Source organism: Tuber melanosporum (assembly GCF_000151645.1).
Source record: "Tuber melanosporum whole genome shotgun sequence assembly, scaffold_185, strain Mel28".
Lineage (NCBI taxonomy): Eukaryota > Fungi > Ascomycota > Pezizomycetes > Pezizales > Tuberaceae > Tuber > Tuber melanosporum.
The window spans coordinates 139,101-156,887 of NW_003298847.1; the positions used below are offsets into that span (position 1 = coordinate 139,101).

Below are 17,787 nucleotides of genomic sequence, written 5' to 3' on the forward strand. Positions count from 1 at the left end.
TATCGCGAAGAGATATATCTAGTGGAGCGCTCTGCTGATATTTTACCTGTGGCAGGGAGAGTATCCTAATCGAGTACTGGTACATTCATCGCGTAAAAGGAGCGGCGCAACAGGATTACTCGTAGCGCGATTGTTGTTGTTTTGTGACAAGTATTGCAAAACGGGCGCAGGTTGCTCCTGTCAACCCAGTTCTGCTCTGCCGGAAGATCTTCTGTGCTCCCAGCGCCCCGCGCATCCGTGGGTTGTTTGCAGCGTATCCCCTGAACCCCTACCCTGTCACCCTGCACTTTGACCCGTTTTCTTTGGTCCGCTGCTGCTCGCTCCCTTCCTCTCCCACTCTGCGCGCTCTCCATCCACAGACACACATCGTTCTCCCTCCCTAGAGAGTCCTTCATCACCCCCTCCTTTATCTTCACCTTTCCTCAGCTCGTATCGGCCTGCACTTTTCCGAATTCTTATTCCCGTCGCCAATTGATTTCTCGGGGTCATGGGTATATTTTCCAAAAAATCGAGCTCTAGGGCAAATTCTGTCACTTCAGAGAGCACTTGCAAGTCGAATCGTAAGGGTTCTCAAACCTCCCTTGCGAGCACTCCCAAACCTCCTTTTACCGGTAAACAAGGCAGATCCTCTTCCTCTGGAAACACTTCACCAGCTTTGCCTTCCATTCCATCCATTGAACTAGCACCTGCGCCAGATCCAGGATTAGATCCCTCCGGTTATCTCAGAAGCATTTATGCCGTTAGAGAGCGTTCCAAGTTTGTTATCGAGGCAGCACTAAGAAATCAGCTCACCAACTTCACTGTTGACATGACCAAGTTTAAGGATGTTGCCGAATACGTCGTCTCCATAATAAAGGTACGAGGCCACCATTTTTCTATTTTTTTTCTCCTCCATTTCACTTTTCGCGTTCACAGCCCAAATATTGTTTTTAGACGGTACTTGATAGCTAACGATTCCACTTGACCTGGTATTAGAGAGACTATGCTCCCGATTATCACACGATTCCTCCTCACGGTCGGTGGCAGCATTTTGAAGTCGGCGGTCGCCCTCGCATTGACGTAATGATGCAATCCTGGCCTTCTGACCCCGCGGAGCAAACTAGGAGGCTTATTGATTTGTTCTTGGTTTCTGTCCTGCTCGATGCCGGCGCCGGGACAAAGTGGCAATATAAGTCGAAGGATAATGGCAAAGTTTATCGTAGGAGCGAGGGTCTGGCGGTTGCTAGCTTGGACATGTTCAAGGAGGGCTTATTCTCAAGCAATCCCGAGCAGAAAGAACAAGTGGACGGTGAGTCTATGATCTCCGATCTTGTTTCCTTTAAGGCTTGGACGCACCAAAGGCGGTTCCGGAGTCTTCTACTGGCCCCATTTTTGGTCAATACTGACAATTTGATTTATTAGGCATGGCATTGAAAAACTTGACTGTACAGGTTTTGGCTGAGGCCCTCCAGGTTTCAGAATCAAACCCACTGAGTGGGCTTGAAGGGCGTTCATCTCTTTTGATCAAACTAGGTGAAGCTTTGGACAACCAAGACTTTTTTGGTGTAGATTCTCGCCCTGGAAACATGTTGGGTAAGAATTGCTTCTCCGCTCAACTTAGATATTCGCTAGTTGACGTGATTACAAGACTATCTCTTGCAGCATTCAAGCACCCAGAGGTTCGGAGTCACTCCAGTCATCCCTGTTCCAACTCTGTGGTCGGTTTTGATGGATGGACTTGCCCCAATCTGGCCTCAGTCGCGGACCCAATTTGACGGCGTCTCCCTCGGCGATGCTTGGCCTTGTTCCTCTATGCCCCCGGCTCCTGGCTGGGAGCGTATTGTTCCGTTCCACAAACTCACACAATGGCTTACGTACTCATTGATGGTTCCGATGTCGAAGCTCATGGGCGTAATGTGGGCTGGGGAACGTCTGCTTACTGGTCTCCCAGAGTACCGTAACGGTGGGCTACTAATTGATACTGGCCTCCTCACTTTGAAGACAGCCCAAATGGAACGTGGCATTAAAGCATACCATGCGAATGCAAAGAAGGCTGGCCAACCCAATGTGGAAGTTGTACCGCTTTTTACCGCGGATGATGACGTTGTTGTTGAATGGAGGGCTTGCACGTTAGGCTTCTTGGATATGTTGCTCGGAGAAGTAAACAATCTCCTTGAGCTGAAGGGGGGCGAGCAGCTAAGTTTAGCGCAAATGCTGGAAGCCGGAACCTGGAAGGTATGACTTTCCCGAAATTGGTTGGTTCTCTGCTAAAATTATTTACTTTTATAGGGAGGAAGGGAACTGGCTGAGGTTTCGAGGCCCAATACAAAGGAGCCCCCCATTATGATTCTGTCAGACGGAACCGTGTTTTAGGCTAGCTTGACACGCAGGTCACAGGTGATTTCGCCTATCACGCTTTCTTAATATTTCTTGCCCCCATTCACGCCGGAGCGGGCGACGAATTGTCAACGTCCGCTGCGAATTTCTGCATAATTGATCTGTCTCTTCCGGAGGAGTTCCCTTTTCTTTCATTCATCCATTACGGCGGGTGTCTCCAATGGCCTGACCTCTCATGCACACAAATTATCATGTGCATTTTTTCCCCTCATTCATCACAAGTTTCCCCCTTACCCCTTGCGTTCCTCATGTTTTGATCTCGCTATTTTTACCTGTGACTTAATTTGCAAATCTTCCTGGTCTTCACCATTCTATGTTAATTCTAGGGTCTTCGTGGTAGGCCATGATACCAATGTCATGATAGATTGAGGGTGTATGAAGCTAGGAAAGTTGTGAAATGCCGTGGTTGTAAGCCCGTTGATCAAGGCAGTTTCTGGGTTCTAGCTCACCGTTGTAGCCATTGAATATGATATTCCAATGGATTACCCCAGTGTTATAGGCACTGGTCTTCAGCTTTCCAGGTTTCGGACGGCTACAACTCGACACTAAGTTAATTTCCAGTCTGAAACTTGGATTATTCAATATACCGAGGCAGCCACGATCCCTACAATCGCCAACAGCAGCCCCCGCCCAGACATACCAATCGCCCTCCGAATTCTAACGAGAAAATTTCTCCCCGCACTATTCAGTAAGTCACCTCATTATTTTGATTTAACCTAAGCCCTGTTCGGCATGTCAGAATGCAGTGATTCCACTATTATATTGGTGCAGTTCTGCGAAAAGGAAGAAAATTGAGTTTCTATCGCTTTGAGTTAAATAAAGGCACCGATAGACTAGTTTGCATAGCAACCACGGACATCTTGAAAAATGTTTTTCAAAAGATCCCAATTTTCATGTAAATAGCATTATAGATTTTGTATTAACAAATTGCTCTCATAAAAATATTTGAAAATTCTATACTGATGCACAAGGAAATAGGCTAACTTTCTATGAAAACATTTTTTATTAAAATTCGCAGATTCATCATGATATATCCATTTCTACTCCAATTTTTAAAATTAAATATATTTCAAACAAAGCATAGGGTGTACCAGAGGCTCAGAACTGTTCGGTCTGATTTGTGGTTGTTGGCAATTTTCCATGTTCCCTGGAAAGTGTTTAGCTCGACTAAAGTACAAATGTCAGGCTTAAACGAGTGGTATCGAGTAGGGGTGTTGATTCTAACTCAAACTACTAAGATGCTGCAGGCGGCCTACCCCGAAATAGAAATAATTTGCCCCGGCAGATGTGCAGTGGGAGCACGTGCCAACTCCATGAGGTTCCTACGTATGATATGATAATATTATAACAGCATTATTGTAGAGTTGATTGATGATACAAGAAGAAATAGTGATCCGGTTAGGGTCCTGTTCTACTAGACCGTTATTGAAATTTCAGTTATGCACCGAGTCATACTGTTTGGAATGATATAGTCTATAGTTGCGATAACTTAATTTATATGGTAAAGCATTAGCGTTGCAAAATGCAATGTCGTATGAAATCATGGTCAGGGTTATTCAGCAGAAACGTAATTGTATTTTGGGAAAAATTAAATGGAACTTAGGAGAAAAGGAATAGAATATGGCTACGAGTATGCATTTAGAGAAACAAAATAAACACTAGCGTATACCATAATAAGACTACCAACCACTTCGGGCCTGGACACTTGAGTCTCTGGTAAAGTATGTGATCCTAACACTAATTACATGTGGCATACATTTTGTAACGCAGCTGCTCTACCTTACTCTAGTTCCGGTACTGGTATACTATGAGCATAAATCATTGTATGCACCATACTGCATGATGTCATTACTATATCCTCGACCCTTGCACTGTCATGAATTGTACTGTGCTCGAGTACTCTCGGCTATGAAAGTAAAAATCAAGCAAAATAGTGAATACGAGCAAGGAATCACGGGAATCGTGCAATCGACATCCTGGTAAAAAAAAAAAACAGGACAGTGGTCTAGAGGAATTCAAAATCCTGGAGCAGTTGCACAAAATGACCTTGGAAGCCAGCAGTTATATACCAGTACGGTAGTTCAAGTTCCAATTCCATGATAAGCCAATTTCTTATCGAACTTGGCAGACTCAGATATAGAAAGCAAAAAAAGAAAAGAGAATCGTCTGTCCCATGTTATTTGCCAAGTGCTAGTCTGGGTTCTTGGGGACTCTGACTTGCCGATCTTTTATGCTTTTCTTGCTCACTCAAGGCTTCTTATTAACGACAAGGTTACTTGGAGAACCCGATTTTTGCTCCCATACCCGAGTTTCAAATGTTGAGATGACCTGTTTTAAGAATACTGGCACCGCGCTGGGGTCCTGGGAGATTGTGTTACTGATCAATAAATTTAGTGTGTGGGGCGCTGCCGCATTCGACAAGGCTATAGTGATTTCCAGCCCTATCCAACTGGGGAGCTGGTCCAAGCCTCCTGTCAAGACCCACCTCTCACAGTGGCTCCAAGCACCATCCTTCCATCTTTCCCCAGAAAACCCTCTTGTCTAACCCAGCCAAAACAGAGGAACCCTTATAGCCGAATCATGTCTTCCTCTGCAGTGCTCGCAGAACAGGGCCTGAAAGCTTTGAATTCCCAGGATTACTCTCAGGCAATTGATCTATTTACTCAAGCTCTGCAACAAACACCCGAGTCCCCGGATTATTACATCAAACGCTCCACAGCCTATCAGCGCTCCTCCGATTACATCAACGCTCTTAAGGATGCGGAAATAGCCGTGGTTCTGGGCTACAAGCGTGGTAAGAGAGAGCTCATCAGCGGTGCTCAACTTCGTAGAGGAGTTTCCTTATTTATGGAGAAGAGGTTCGGTGACGCCGCGTTCTGCATTGCAGAAGCGGAGAAGAAGGTTGCTGGGGAGAAAGAAAGGAATCTTATCGGTATCTGGAAAAACAAGATTGAGATACAGCTTTCCAAGCTCGATGATGATGACCCTGCGCGGGAGGTCACTGTCTCCCAGGTGCCTGACGCCGAGGTGCCAATACCGGAAAAACGAAAGGAACCTACACCCGCGAGCCGCTCCTGGGACGATAAGGTTGCATCTGCCAGTGCACCCCTGCCGCCTGCACTAGGAGTTAGTACTCCTGCAAGCAGGATTCGCCACGAATGGTATCAGACAGCCTCCCAGGTAGTCCTCACCATCTACGTCAAAGGAGTGCCTAAAGATAAGACCACGGTAGAGATTAATAGCGAATCTGTAAGTGGGGGTCTTGTTCTCACCAACTAAACAGTTCTCTGACCATCAAAGGTCTCGGTCGCTTTCCCGTTGGTCACTGGAAGCGAATGGACGTTCGACGTCAGCCCTCTCTTTGACAAGATAGATCCTATGACATCTGGTTTTTCGATCCTTTCAACAAAAATTGAGATTAAGCTTGCAAAAGCCCATCAGGGCCGTAAATGGAGTGGTCTCGAGGCACCAGAGTCTGCAAGTGCACTAGGAGCTGGCGAGGCCTCCGTGGGGATGGCAGGTGAACCAAAGGCAGCCTTGCCTATGTACCCAACGTCTTCAAAAAAGGGTCCCAAGGATTGGGATAAAGTTGCTAACGATCTCACTTCTCGTCCCCAAAAGGACAAACCGGAGAAAGGAACCACCGATGACAATGACGAGGAAGACCCCGAAGGTGCAGAATACGATAGTGACTACGAGGGAGGAGATCCAGTCAACCATTTCTTCAAGAAGCTATACAAAGACGCCGACGAGGATACCAGACGTGCGATGATGAAGAGCTATGTTGAAAGTAATGGTACAGCTCTGAGCACGAACTGGCATGAGGTCGGAAAAGCTAGGGTCGAAACAAGCCCTCCAGGTAGGTGGTGCTTTTTCTTAGCATAGAGGATTGTGTACTGATTTTAAACTAGATGGAATGGTCGCCAAAAACTGGGATAAGTGAAAAGGAAGCGTGCTATGGTCGAGACGATGGCTGGACGGCACTGTAGATGGGGACGGATTCGTAGTTTTCAGAGGTTGCTTTTCAATATCTAAATTCCAGTGGCTTTAAACTACCACCACAATGATTCTGTCGCTCCTTATAAACGATCATCGCAGGGGCACCTAGCGGAACCACGTGTGGAAACACCTGAAAAGGTTTGCCTCAGGGTGAGCGCATCGTGATTCTTACCAAGAGGTCACCAGTTTGACGGTGGACAAGGATGCCGCCCCAGACCGCATGAGGTCAACAGAAGTATAACGTAATTCCCCTACATGTAGATGAGATACAGGAACGGGCTATTTCACAACAGGTGACGCAAGTTAAAAAAGGTAACAACTCGATTAATTTTTGACCAAAGCAAAACAAATATGAGAATACCAATAAAGGGGAAATAGTAGAGCAAGTTCAAGTCTTAAAGAAAAATCCCTTATAAAGTGAAACAGGGGCTCTCTATGGTAAGATAAATTCTAAGGCCCTGTTTGGTTGTGCTGGGCCCATTTACGACCGTTCCAGTTTGAAATGATTGAGTGGGTAGAAATGGTTGCCCACTGGAGGCCATTCACACTAGGTAAACATGTGATTAGTTAAGTGACAATATTTTCACCTTAGAGTCACTCAAAGAATTTCTCCTAAAATAACTAGTTAATAGCCGGTTCCCCAACTATTTCGTATTGCTCATAGACAGTAAAAGCAAGTGTGATGGAAAAGCAAGTGTGCCATGCTAGTTATATTTTTATTTTTTAGAGTTCTACATAACAACGGTTGTAAACCACAACTTTAATTGAATGCTACAAAGTTAGCATTTCTAGTAATTGAGTCATGTGATGAAGATGAAGAACCAGAGTCTGATTCACTGCCCAAATCTGGAGAATAATCTTCAGAGTTACTAGTTTCTGGCCTCCCTTTGCCTGTATGTCCATTTTCAACTTTACTACTAAGAGCTAGCAATTGAGTTTCAATGATATTAGAAGAACAAACAGATGGAAGTTCTAGCAGCAAGAGAGCTTGCAAGAGATCAGGAGACGCTCCCAGTGACTCAAGATCTTGAGTACTAAGATTGTTCTCTGAATGATGAATTGGTATTTGTAGCTTAGCAGGAACAATTCTCCCATTTGTTAGAATATTCCTGACCTGCTACCTTCTTTGCTTCTCCACCTTGTAAGTATCAATATAACTGTGATTGAGAGCTGTTTTAGCTTTATTCACTGCAACTTGGATATTCTTGTGATTCTTCTTAATTGCTGCTACCTTCTCTTACTCCTTATTTTCTTTCTTTCTTTGTCTTGCAGCTGTAACAGTAATGATACTACCTAATCGAACAATCCTGTAGGACTTGCTTTTACACTTTTTCTTCTTCTGAACTCTGGTTTGGATATTGTGATATGATTCTCTTTGGAGTTCAGCTTGGGCAAGTACCACTTGGGTCTCTTAAGCCCATTATTGAAAACTGTTTTTTTGAAGAAGGACGAAAGGTTTCTGCATGCTCAAGCTACTGACTAAGCCTTTTCTGATAGTTACAATATGTGTTAGGAAGTATTAGAAGTTCCAAGTCTGCCACCTCATCAACTGATACACCAGTGTGATTATTACCATCTCCTCGGCTGCCAACTGAATTGGGGAGAAGATTTGCAACCCCTTTTTCCTTTTTGTTAGAATGCTGCATGTACTTTAAGCCTTTCTTGAATGATACTGGGAATATTGCTGTTTGTTTAAAGGAGCTTTGAATGGTAAATGGCTAAAAGGTTTGCTCATGGATAGAGCTCAAGTCGTGAAAGAAGGAGGATATAGTACATTTGATATCTTGTAAGTGGAGAGTATTGTGAATAGCCATGTTATTGTAGTACTTCTAAGGATAGAAGAAACTAAAATCTAAAGGTTGTAGGACATGGGTGAGATAAGAGGGTAATTCAATGAGAACAATGTGGTTCTTCCGGTATTTGATAACAAAATTAACTTGATTGTGAGTAATATGACCCTCAAGGAGAAGAGCAAGCGAGTGCTTATCAGGCCCTGCATCAATATAATTGATGAAGTGGTCAAGACAGGCAAGTGCAATGCTCTCTGTTATAACAGGTTTCCAAAATGGTAATAGTCTCAACTTCTGTCAAGTTATCCTGAATTCAATTCTCCATAATCTTCTACCTGGGACAGATAACAACTGGCAGTGGAGGAGCACTTTGATCAGCACAGATTGCCTCAATGATTGTAAGAGAGTGGCTGTTTTTGGGACTGGTAGTATATTGTTCATTTGCTTCTATGGGAACAATAATAATCTTCCTGGTAGGACAGCCAATTCAAACTCCAGACTCATCTAAATTGTAGATATATTTGGCATGCATGATAATATATTCTGATAATATATTCTGATATTAGGCAAAGAAGGCTTTTCAATACTGCTCAAAATCTGTGGTAACTTGGACTGGGGCAATTGGTGTTATTTTAATAATGTGTGGCCCTCGATACTTCTTTGATCAATTGCAAAACCAGATAAGGGTTGTTGATTTCGTTTCTCCTGCCGATGCAAGCTACAAATAGCTGCATCTATGATTGATGGCATAGCTCCTAAGCCCATTGTGAATTACTGTGAGGGGAACTGGTTGGAATCAAATTATTTCCACCATGGCGGTTGAAAGTTACACATGAATTAAGGTCATGATAACTGGTCAGAAGTTGACACATTCGTATAGATGATGCCTTAACTTGAAGATAATAGTGGCAGTTGAAGCTTTCTCAGTTTGCTGTTTCTCCAGCCATTGCATGCTACGATCTAATTGCTGCTTAACTTCCAACCTCTTCATTCTGCCATGTTTTTGAATTTGGTATCCTAAACATATGGCCAGCTGCTGGACTTGAATCTGGATTGTCTGAATGGCAATAAGGAAGCCAGAATGTACCTTAGTTTGTCTTATAAGATCGAGAAAGAGATGTTCAGTATTAACTGTATTGTTTCCTTTAAGTGAGAGCGTTGGGTCAGTTGCTGCAGGCTAGTAGGAGCCTCTTTTTTGGTGTAGAAAAAATAAAAATAAAAAACAGCTAGCGTGTCATGTTTACTTTTTTGTCATACTTGCTTTTACCAACTATGAGCAAAATGAAATAGGAGCAGAACAGGCTATTATTAATAAATAAAAATATTAGATAAATTACACAATTATTCACTAAGATTTAGGTTAAGTCTTTCTTCATTGTGAAATTGTTTCTTCACTGTACTGAACCTCCTTCTGTGCTTACCTATTTGATAACCTATTGCCTATAATACATAAAAACATAACTAGCTGCTCTTTAATACTTATATATTAAGTAGGTAATAGTAAACTGCATTGGATAATCTAGTCATGAAAAGTTAGGAAAGTAGTAATTGGCATATAAAGCAGCTCCATCATTGAACTCCAATAGGCTCAGTGGATTGTATTAGTATAATAGTAACCAGTAACACTTGAAATATGTACAAACTATACAGAGAGGAAGAGATTGACTGGGAGTGATGTAGAAATTACAATTTTGATCTGTCATCAAATAATAACTGCATGAATGCAGTTATTATTGGTTTATATTCCGAGACAATTGTTGATAATAGTGATTAGAATTGAGGACCACATGTTGGAAATATTTTATTATTATAAATATGTAGATATAATACACTTATATTGTAATCATTGGATTAGGACTATATTTAAGTGCAATGGTTGCTGCCTTTCACTATTGTCAAACAGTTGTTCAATTCCCCCATTTCAAGTTTGAAGATAAGTTGTCATTTGTATGTGACAATAAAATAGGCCCAGCATAACCAAAAAAACGGGTCTAAGTATACAATCATACTAGAATGTATTCTTCAGAAGATATAAATGCAAGAAATACCATAAGGGCTAAACAGTAGAGTTGAAGAATCAAAAGCATAAAACATAATCTTGCTCACCTATTAGTTTTATGAAATAAGTTTCAAATCTCTAGCTGTAGTTGATAGATACTCAGAGTAATGAAATACTTACATATATTCATAGAGATTTCATATAGTGCCATTAGTTCCTCATCATCACTAAAGCTTAAAAGAGCAGACAACTTGTATGTATTATTAAATTTCAATCACAATTGGTCTGAAGATCATATATTGAAAAAAAGCCTCACTTCTTGGAAGGCTTACGACTTTGTTGAGAATCAATTGGATTGGATATTGTATCCGTAATACAGCTATTGGAGCAAAGGCTCTTTTGATTATCGATATATAAGCATCTAACTATGATATCTATTGGAAGGTCTAGCCAACTAGTGTACTTTCAATTTATAATTTGTTACCATATATGTCTCTTATCATTTGGTAACCATCTTTTAAGTAGTTTCAAATTTTTTATAAGTTTTCCTATTTTCTCTTATGATATCTCCTTTATATTTACATTTCTATATAAAGTAAGGTACTTGGGTTTGTCCAAAAGTAGCCAACTGAGGCAAAACCTAAACCTAGACTCCTGTCTAAATTGTGTTAGTCAGAAGACCAAATTAATGCTAAGAAAACCACATATTCTGATAGAAAAAATGGTTATAGCATAAAGAACAAAAGTCCTAGTACAAGGAGTAACAGAAAAAATAAAACTTATAGTAGCTCAAAGATTTGACTTTATATTTAGATATTCTGGTACATCTGGTCCATCTACAATATACTACCAAGGCTTCTGAAAAGAGAAAATGTATAATTTTAGAATTAGATAAACTATTCCAAGACTAGCTAAGGTACAGTGCCTCGTCAAAAGTGTTCATTATCTGAAACATGCTTAAATGGGGTGGTGCCATGATACCGTGAGATGTGGTTATCAACAGCGCTCCCGCGACATGAGTATACAATAAACCCTCAACTACCACATCTCCATGATCAACGGTTAATGATCAATTATCTGCTATATATATTTTAGAGTAAAATAATAATAAATAAGGCTAGCTAGTACTTTGTATAACCTCCCCTTGCTTCCAATACTGCAGCTACTCTACCAGGCATTGGTTTCCACAACTTTTCACAAAATCCCTCAGGAATTGTCTCCCAAACCAAAGGTAATACTTGTGCAAGCCTCTTCTTAACAGCTTCCTTTCCTCTTGGGGTATCTCCAATTCTTGGATATTGCTGGTGTAATCGCTTTTTAAGCTCAACCCATACATGTTCAATAGGATTCAAATTAGGGGAATATGGGGGGTGCTCCTCAACCTGAATACAATTTCTCTCAAGCCAATCCATGACACTATATGCCTTATGAACAGGAGTATTATCCTGCTGAAAAAGAATATCTTCAAGTTGTATACCAAAGGAAATCATTTGATGAATTACAGGAAAAAGAGGTTTTCTTAAGAGTCTAACATACCTGGTCTTGTTGATATTTTGGGTAATAGGAACCAAAGGACCTTTTCTCTTACCCCAAAAACACCCCCATACCATAAGCGAAATACCCTTATCCTTTTCCTTTGGGTAAATACAGTCTGCAAGCCACTGCTTTCCAGGTTCTCTGAAAACCCATTGCTGCCTTGGATCTCTGGATTTCTCCACACTGCACTTATCACTCCAGATGACTTTCTCAAAATCCTCAGCTATCCAATTCCTATGAGCAGTAGTCCATCTTAGTCTCTTAGCTATATGGACAGCTTTGAGCTTGGGTCTTAACTTGGCTAGCCATTTCTTAATATTGGCATCTCTGAGTACTCTATCCAATATACATTTGTTAGAGAATCATGTTCTATCACTCAGGCTCAGATGGGTACCAACCAGTAGAAAGAGAAACACCAGGCACATAGTTATCCCTGAAATATGATCGGATTATTTTCCGGTTGGATTTGGCAGCCCGGATGATTGTGCAATGCTGTCGCTAGCTGAGAACAGGTGTGCGACTAGGATGAGAAATATTATCCAAGGACAAATACTCACATGCGCGAGTAAGAAACCTGTTAATAGTTGACCATGGCCGACCAATAATTTGAGCAACCAGAGCAATATTCCAGAGGCAGTAGAAAAATCCGATGATCATGCCTTTTTCCACATTGGTCATTTCAGTTTGAGTGGTCTTTGGATTTCGCTTTTTTGGCTTTGATTTATATCTGGATCAGTTAATCATTGGAAATTCAGAGAAAATTAAAATTAAAGAATTATTCGAATAGAGGATCACCGTATCGTGGTGCGTAATATTGTATAGGGCAGGTATCATATGGTCATACAATCAGCAAGATGGCATTTGGCAAGGTGGCATTTAGCGAGGTGGCATTTTCGGTCAGGTTGCTTAGTAAGACGATCATGAACACTTCCAACGAGGCACTGTATATAAGTTGTGATAGTATGTAGTCTGTAAATATAAAACCTCCTCCCATACCCAAGTCCCAGTTGTTAGACAAAAATAATCAAATTAGAAAGAATAACTGTAGCAACTAAGTACCAAATTCACAGATACCATGACCTGAATGCAGAGGAGTCTTGCTATGAGTTGCCAATATCTTCTCTTCAATAAGTGTCAAAAAACATCTATGTACAGGTACCTTACACTTATTATAATCAGAAAATTACATCTCAGCTATTCAAGCTAAAAAAGTCTTTCAAAACTGTCAGGTTTGTCAGATGATAATTCAACAAATATTTATAAAAGAAAAACTCCTAGCTACTAAAATCTCATAAATCCAGGAATCTACACTCCAAACCATTGACCTCTCTATTTTCAGCAGAAGCAGTCTAAACTATTATCTGTTGAAGTTCTTTATTTATTTTATATGCATATTTCATTGATAATAGTTGTTATTTTCTCATACTTGGTTCTATATTTTGGTAAACTTAAATATACTACATATTACTACAGGTAGGACCTATCTTACATTATGTCATTAATATTTTGTGATACTGATTAGACAATAAGCATAGGTTACTATGTTTAATTTGCAAGATATTAAAGTTTTATTATCTTTATATATTTTCTCAGATCTTACCTCTATGATTATTTCCGCAGATTTACTAAAATATCCATGATATAGTGTTAGATTCATACATGCATCATGGGAATATCTTAGCAGGTTCACGTGTTCAAACATATTTACTCTTATATTTTCCTACTTATATTATAGTTTTACATGGTCATACTTTTTTCTCTATTATATTTCTCTATCATAAGGTTCTTCTGTGGAGAATGCAATCTAGTCTCTAGTGGTACTAAGTTATCTGCCACTTTATTTACAAAGAATTAAGGACAAGAATCTCTATCGATCTCCCTTCCTACCTTTTACCTTCTCACTAGAAATATGCCCTCGATATCCTCTTAATATTATGTCTGTATAGTCTACATTACTCTTGAGATTGTACAATTGACAAATTCAATATTGTCTATCACCAGTCCAGAGTACAAGATGAAGTTGTACTGGTGGTCATATAGAGTGGCAACAGGAGCCAGTAGAAATCAAATAATAAAAAGACATCTATTTTTCAGGTAAAGAGGTGATTATAGGACTGTGCAGAGTAGCCAAGGCCATCTGTTAAAATGTACAGAGATGAAGAGTACATAGTAGGCAGGAGAGGAAATAAATGCAGTGAGATACTAGTCAGCAGTAGGGTACTAGCTGTAAGGAGTTGATGGTATTTAGCAGTTGGGTGAATACCTGTACGGAGAAAAAAAGTAGAGTGATTATAGAATACCAACTGATTTCAACTGTAGAGAGAAGAGTGGTGTGGTAGTCTGAAATGTCGAAACAACTATTGAAAACATGTTCGTCTTTTAACAAGATAGCCTCTTACAGTCCTCTAGTCCCCAAGGTGTTTTCCAGTATTACTCATATATTATGTTATTTTCAGGAAAATGATGTTACTTAGTAGATAGAATCCTAGTAACAGCAAGGAGTGAAGAGGAAGAGAATGGTTAAAGTGATAGTGTCTGGCTGATGAGACTAGAATAACTCCCAATTTCCTTTAGTAGAGGCTGAAGGAATCTATTAAAATCATATAATTCTAGATGTTTTCTGCCTAATTAGTTGTAGAAATAAGGCAAAAATGGACTAGTAGTAATGCTAAATAAGGCTAGAGTACTAGTCAGGTAGAATTGAAAAATAACATTATATGGTATTGAAAGAAGTTAGTAGATAATATTAAGAGAGTAAAGTTCAAGAGAAAAGGTAAGAGACATATTTCAACTTGCTGGGCAGATGAGAAGTGATAGCCTAGTCCCCTCTCTGAGGGAGGAACAAAACAAGAATAATGTTAAGAAAAGTCTACATTAGAGATCTTCCAAAATAGGGAATCAATTTCTATTGTGAGAGGAGTAATAGTGAGAGGCGATATTTTGAGTTAGATAAAATACATACTTGTTATAAACATATGGTAGCTATTTATATCTTGCATCAAATCTTTCTACAAAGTAGGTAAGGTATTGCCTACATCTTATTTCACTGAAATTTAAATTTTTACTGAAGGAAAATATTAATCATACTACACAGAGTCAGTATATGTATAATAAATATATCTGTACTTCTACCAGTCATTAGTAGAAATAGTTTCCTTTTCATGATTAGTTTATATTGTAAAAATTCCTCATTAAGTAATATGATAAAAAGGAATTGTCTAGAATACAGCTCTAAAGACTTTACTAGATTAGCAAAAAATAATTATTGTGCTTTAGTTATATTATTTATCTATTCATATCAAATAAGTAGTACTCTTATATTCATTATATATTATTTCTTTGGAATTGCATCAGAGTTATTAGTTGTTTTACTTCTATCTTAATTTGTTTTTTTACTATGCATTTTGTTAAGTAAGTCTCATATTATTCAATATTTGCTGTATCTAATAATTTCTGGAACTTGTACAAGAATTCATAGAAAAGTTTACTTACTTTACTTGCTCCTTCAATTATAGGACTTTAGATAATAGGATTACGGTCTTCTCCACAGGAATAGACTCTTTTTCATATCTCTACTATTATATTGTTGTATAATATGTAGTAGTAAATACATGCTATGTCCCTATTATTAGTACTAGCCTCACAATATTAGTATTCAACAATAGGAGTCTACTTACCTCCATCGACCATCTAGATATCCCTCTGTATTGTCTAAATTGTTCTGCAAATTGTAACTTCTTACTCTGACTCAGTAGATATTACAATTTGGTTTTCCTAATCAACTCATTCTTATAATACTATTTATACACAGAGTATTTCTTTGTAGTTAATACCTTATCATTTTTACATGTGACTTTCTATCTGAGTCTATTAAGATTTCACTGGCACACTAGCTGTTATTCATGCTATATCTTTTTGGTAGCTGAAGAGAGGCTTTGATTTATTCTTAATTGAATCTTGTAGTATTGACAATCAGCATCAGTTATCATATCGCTACTTTGCAGCTTAAGATACATATGATAACCTCATATTCTGACTGGGTAGGAATATGTGGCTATGGCATATGTTTGTAGTAATTGATTATATATTCTTTTCATAATGCAATTATGTATGTTAAATCTTAATATATATTTAGAAATTAATTCACTGTTTATAAGCTATTACTGATCTACTTCCAGAAATGGTATACAATATTGGAAATGATACTGAGGTCCAATATTGTCAAGAATTTTGCATGCTATTTTTTCTTTTTCTTTGCAATATAGTAACAATATCAGAATATCCAAATAGATATTTGCTATTAAGTACACTTAACTGCGGAATCTATAAAATTCAGTAGATACTTTCATTGAATATGCAGTACTGGAGTTTACTGTATTATCTAAACCTTTCCCCTAAGACTGCCATTATCTATTTAAGATCTTTGTATCTTGTAACTCTGTACCAAAATCAAGGTCTTGTAATTAGAAGAATTTGAGAATATCATAATAGAGAAAGTTTCTGCTTACTGCATAGTATACATCTACATTTTCTGAAATATTAGAATAGATATTTACAGTAGTATTAGTGATATTAATTAATATAGCTAAAGTATTACAGGCTTTCTAGAAATCTTGCATCCTATATATAACATTAGTCAATAATATTAAATTTGGCAATTGATAAGTAAAAGTAGAACTTACATCAGGGGCAGAGGCTCTATATCCTCATAATCATTACATATCTATTATATCGTCTATATGCTGTATATTGGTAGCTGGGTTACAATGACATTTATGTCGTGTACATCCAGTGTTGTAACTGCTTCTACAATTCCATCCTGGGTGCTTCCCCTTTGTGACAAGTCCAACCTCTATACCAAGTCGATTCTCTACTTATTTCTTCTTCCGGTAGGAGTCCTTAAATACCTGTACTGTGTCCATCTCTAGAGTCTAAGGAATGTCTCCTTATAACAGGTCTGTACTCAAGGAAGAGAAATGCCAAGATTATGACTGCATCCAAAGGAATTAATGGGTGAATACATATAACAAAATTTCAATGTCACAGCAGTAGAGTTTGAAGAAAGAAAACATTAAAAATTAATATTATTAAGCTAGAGTGTATACTAAATTAAGTCCTGATTTCGTGAGGTAGTTGATTTCCAGACCAGCAGAGAACTCATATATACTTAAGTAAACTTCTTATACATCAGGTTGCTTATGCATCAACCATCCCTGCTACAATGCCAGTAATTGAGTTATTCCCTCTTTGAGAATACCTTAATACCTCGATACCACATAACCTGTCACCACCTTTCACATCCTGTCTCTCACATTGGAGGTGACTAGGATATCTTTTTTAATTACTCCACTATTAAGGAATTTATCTCTTACTTTGTCTCCTGAGGTTTACCCTCCTGAGGTACTGCTTACTGCCTCCCAACATCATAGAATATTGCTAGTCTTTTCTACTCCATTCTTGGTTTAGCCTTACTTAGTATTAGTGTGTGGGGTGTCTTCATTTTCACAACAACAGACTGCTGGGCATACATACCTGGTACATGATTACTATGGATTCCTTCGACATCTCTCTTCCTATGTGTGTAAGGATCCCAGCTGGAGGTTGTTTTAGTCTCCACAACAGGATACAGTCCATCTTTCCACCTACCACCTCTGTATCCTCACCAGGTAGTGGTATTCTATCTTTTAAGTGATGTTATAGCTCCAGGTACAAGGAACTATATGAGAGATGCAGGAATACACCTGAGGGCATTTGGGGCACAACGAGGCCAGCTAGGTAAGACAGAAACCCATTTTCAAAAGTTGCTTCAGATTTTATTTCTAACACTACTCTCCTCTAGCCTTGACTCAATCAGCTTGTACCAGACAATTACACTCCTTTTCACCTTCTGCTGGTACGCACTCAACTGCCAAACACCATCGTCTCCTTCTGGCTGACATCCTACTACTGGCTAGCATCCTATTGCCCTTTTTTTCTCACTGCTGGGCCTTATGCCCTTCATCCCAGTCCCCCTTAGAGGATGGCTTGGATTCCTTTATACCACCTGGTTCAAGGCTCTATCTCTTGGAGGGAATTTTCTCCTTACTA

At 39.3% G+C, this 17,787-nt stretch overlaps 2 protein-coding genes; both read left to right on the forward strand.

Moving 5' to 3' along the window:
• The first annotated feature begins 349 nt into the window (after positions 1-349).
• Positions 350-2,819, forward strand: GSTUM_00003648001 (uncharacterized protein). XM_002837339.2 has 5 exons: positions 350-856; positions 976-1,288; positions 1,402-1,572; positions 1,628-2,214; positions 2,269-2,819. Exons 1-5 carry the CDS (start codon positions 488-490, stop codon positions 2,350-2,352), a joined length of 1,524 nt encoding a protein of 507 aa, XP_002837385.1. The 5' UTR covers positions 350-487; the 3' UTR covers positions 2,353-2,819.
• A 2,046-nt stretch (positions 2,820-4,865) lies between these two features.
• Positions 4,866-6,432, forward strand: GSTUM_00003650001 (uncharacterized protein). XM_002837340.2 has 3 exons: positions 4,866-5,625; positions 5,677-5,986; positions 6,050-6,432. The coding sequence occupies exons 1-3, from the start codon at positions 5,224-5,226 to the stop codon at positions 6,259-6,261; spliced, it is 924 nt and encodes a 307-aa protein (XP_002837386.1). The 5' UTR covers positions 4,866-5,223; the 3' UTR covers positions 6,262-6,432.
• Positions 6,433-17,787: the final 11,355 nt, after the last annotated feature.

What these genes read in the sequence shown, in the direction of transcription:
- GSTUM_00003648001 (XM_002837339.2), top strand. Translation starts at nt 488, where the DNA reads ATGGGTATATTTTCCAAAAAATCGAGCTCTAGGGCAAATTCTGTCACT. An exon ending in GCAGAAAGAACAAGTGGACG is followed by an intron (nt 1,289 to 1,401) that starts GTGAGTCTATGA and finishes TTGATTTATTAG; the next exon opens with GCATGGCATTGAAAAACTTG. An exon ending in TCGCCCTGGAAACATGTTGG is followed by an intron (nt 1,573 to 1,627) that starts GTAAGAATTGCT and finishes CGTGATTACAAG; the next exon opens with ACTATCTCTTGCAGCATTCA.
- GSTUM_00003650001 (XM_002837340.2), top strand. Translation starts at nt 5,224, where the DNA reads ATGGAGAAGAGGTTCGGTGACGCCGCGTTCTGCATTGCAGAAGCGGAG. An exon ending in TAGAGATTAATAGCGAATCT is followed by an intron (nt 5,626 to 5,676) that starts GTAAGTGGGGGT and finishes TGACCATCAAAG; the next exon opens with GTCTCGGTCGCTTTCCCGTT. An exon ending in TGCTAACGATCTCACTTCTC is followed by an intron (nt 5,987 to 6,049) that starts GTCCCCAAAAGG and finishes AAGACCCCGAAG; the next exon opens with GTGCAGAATACGATAGTGAC.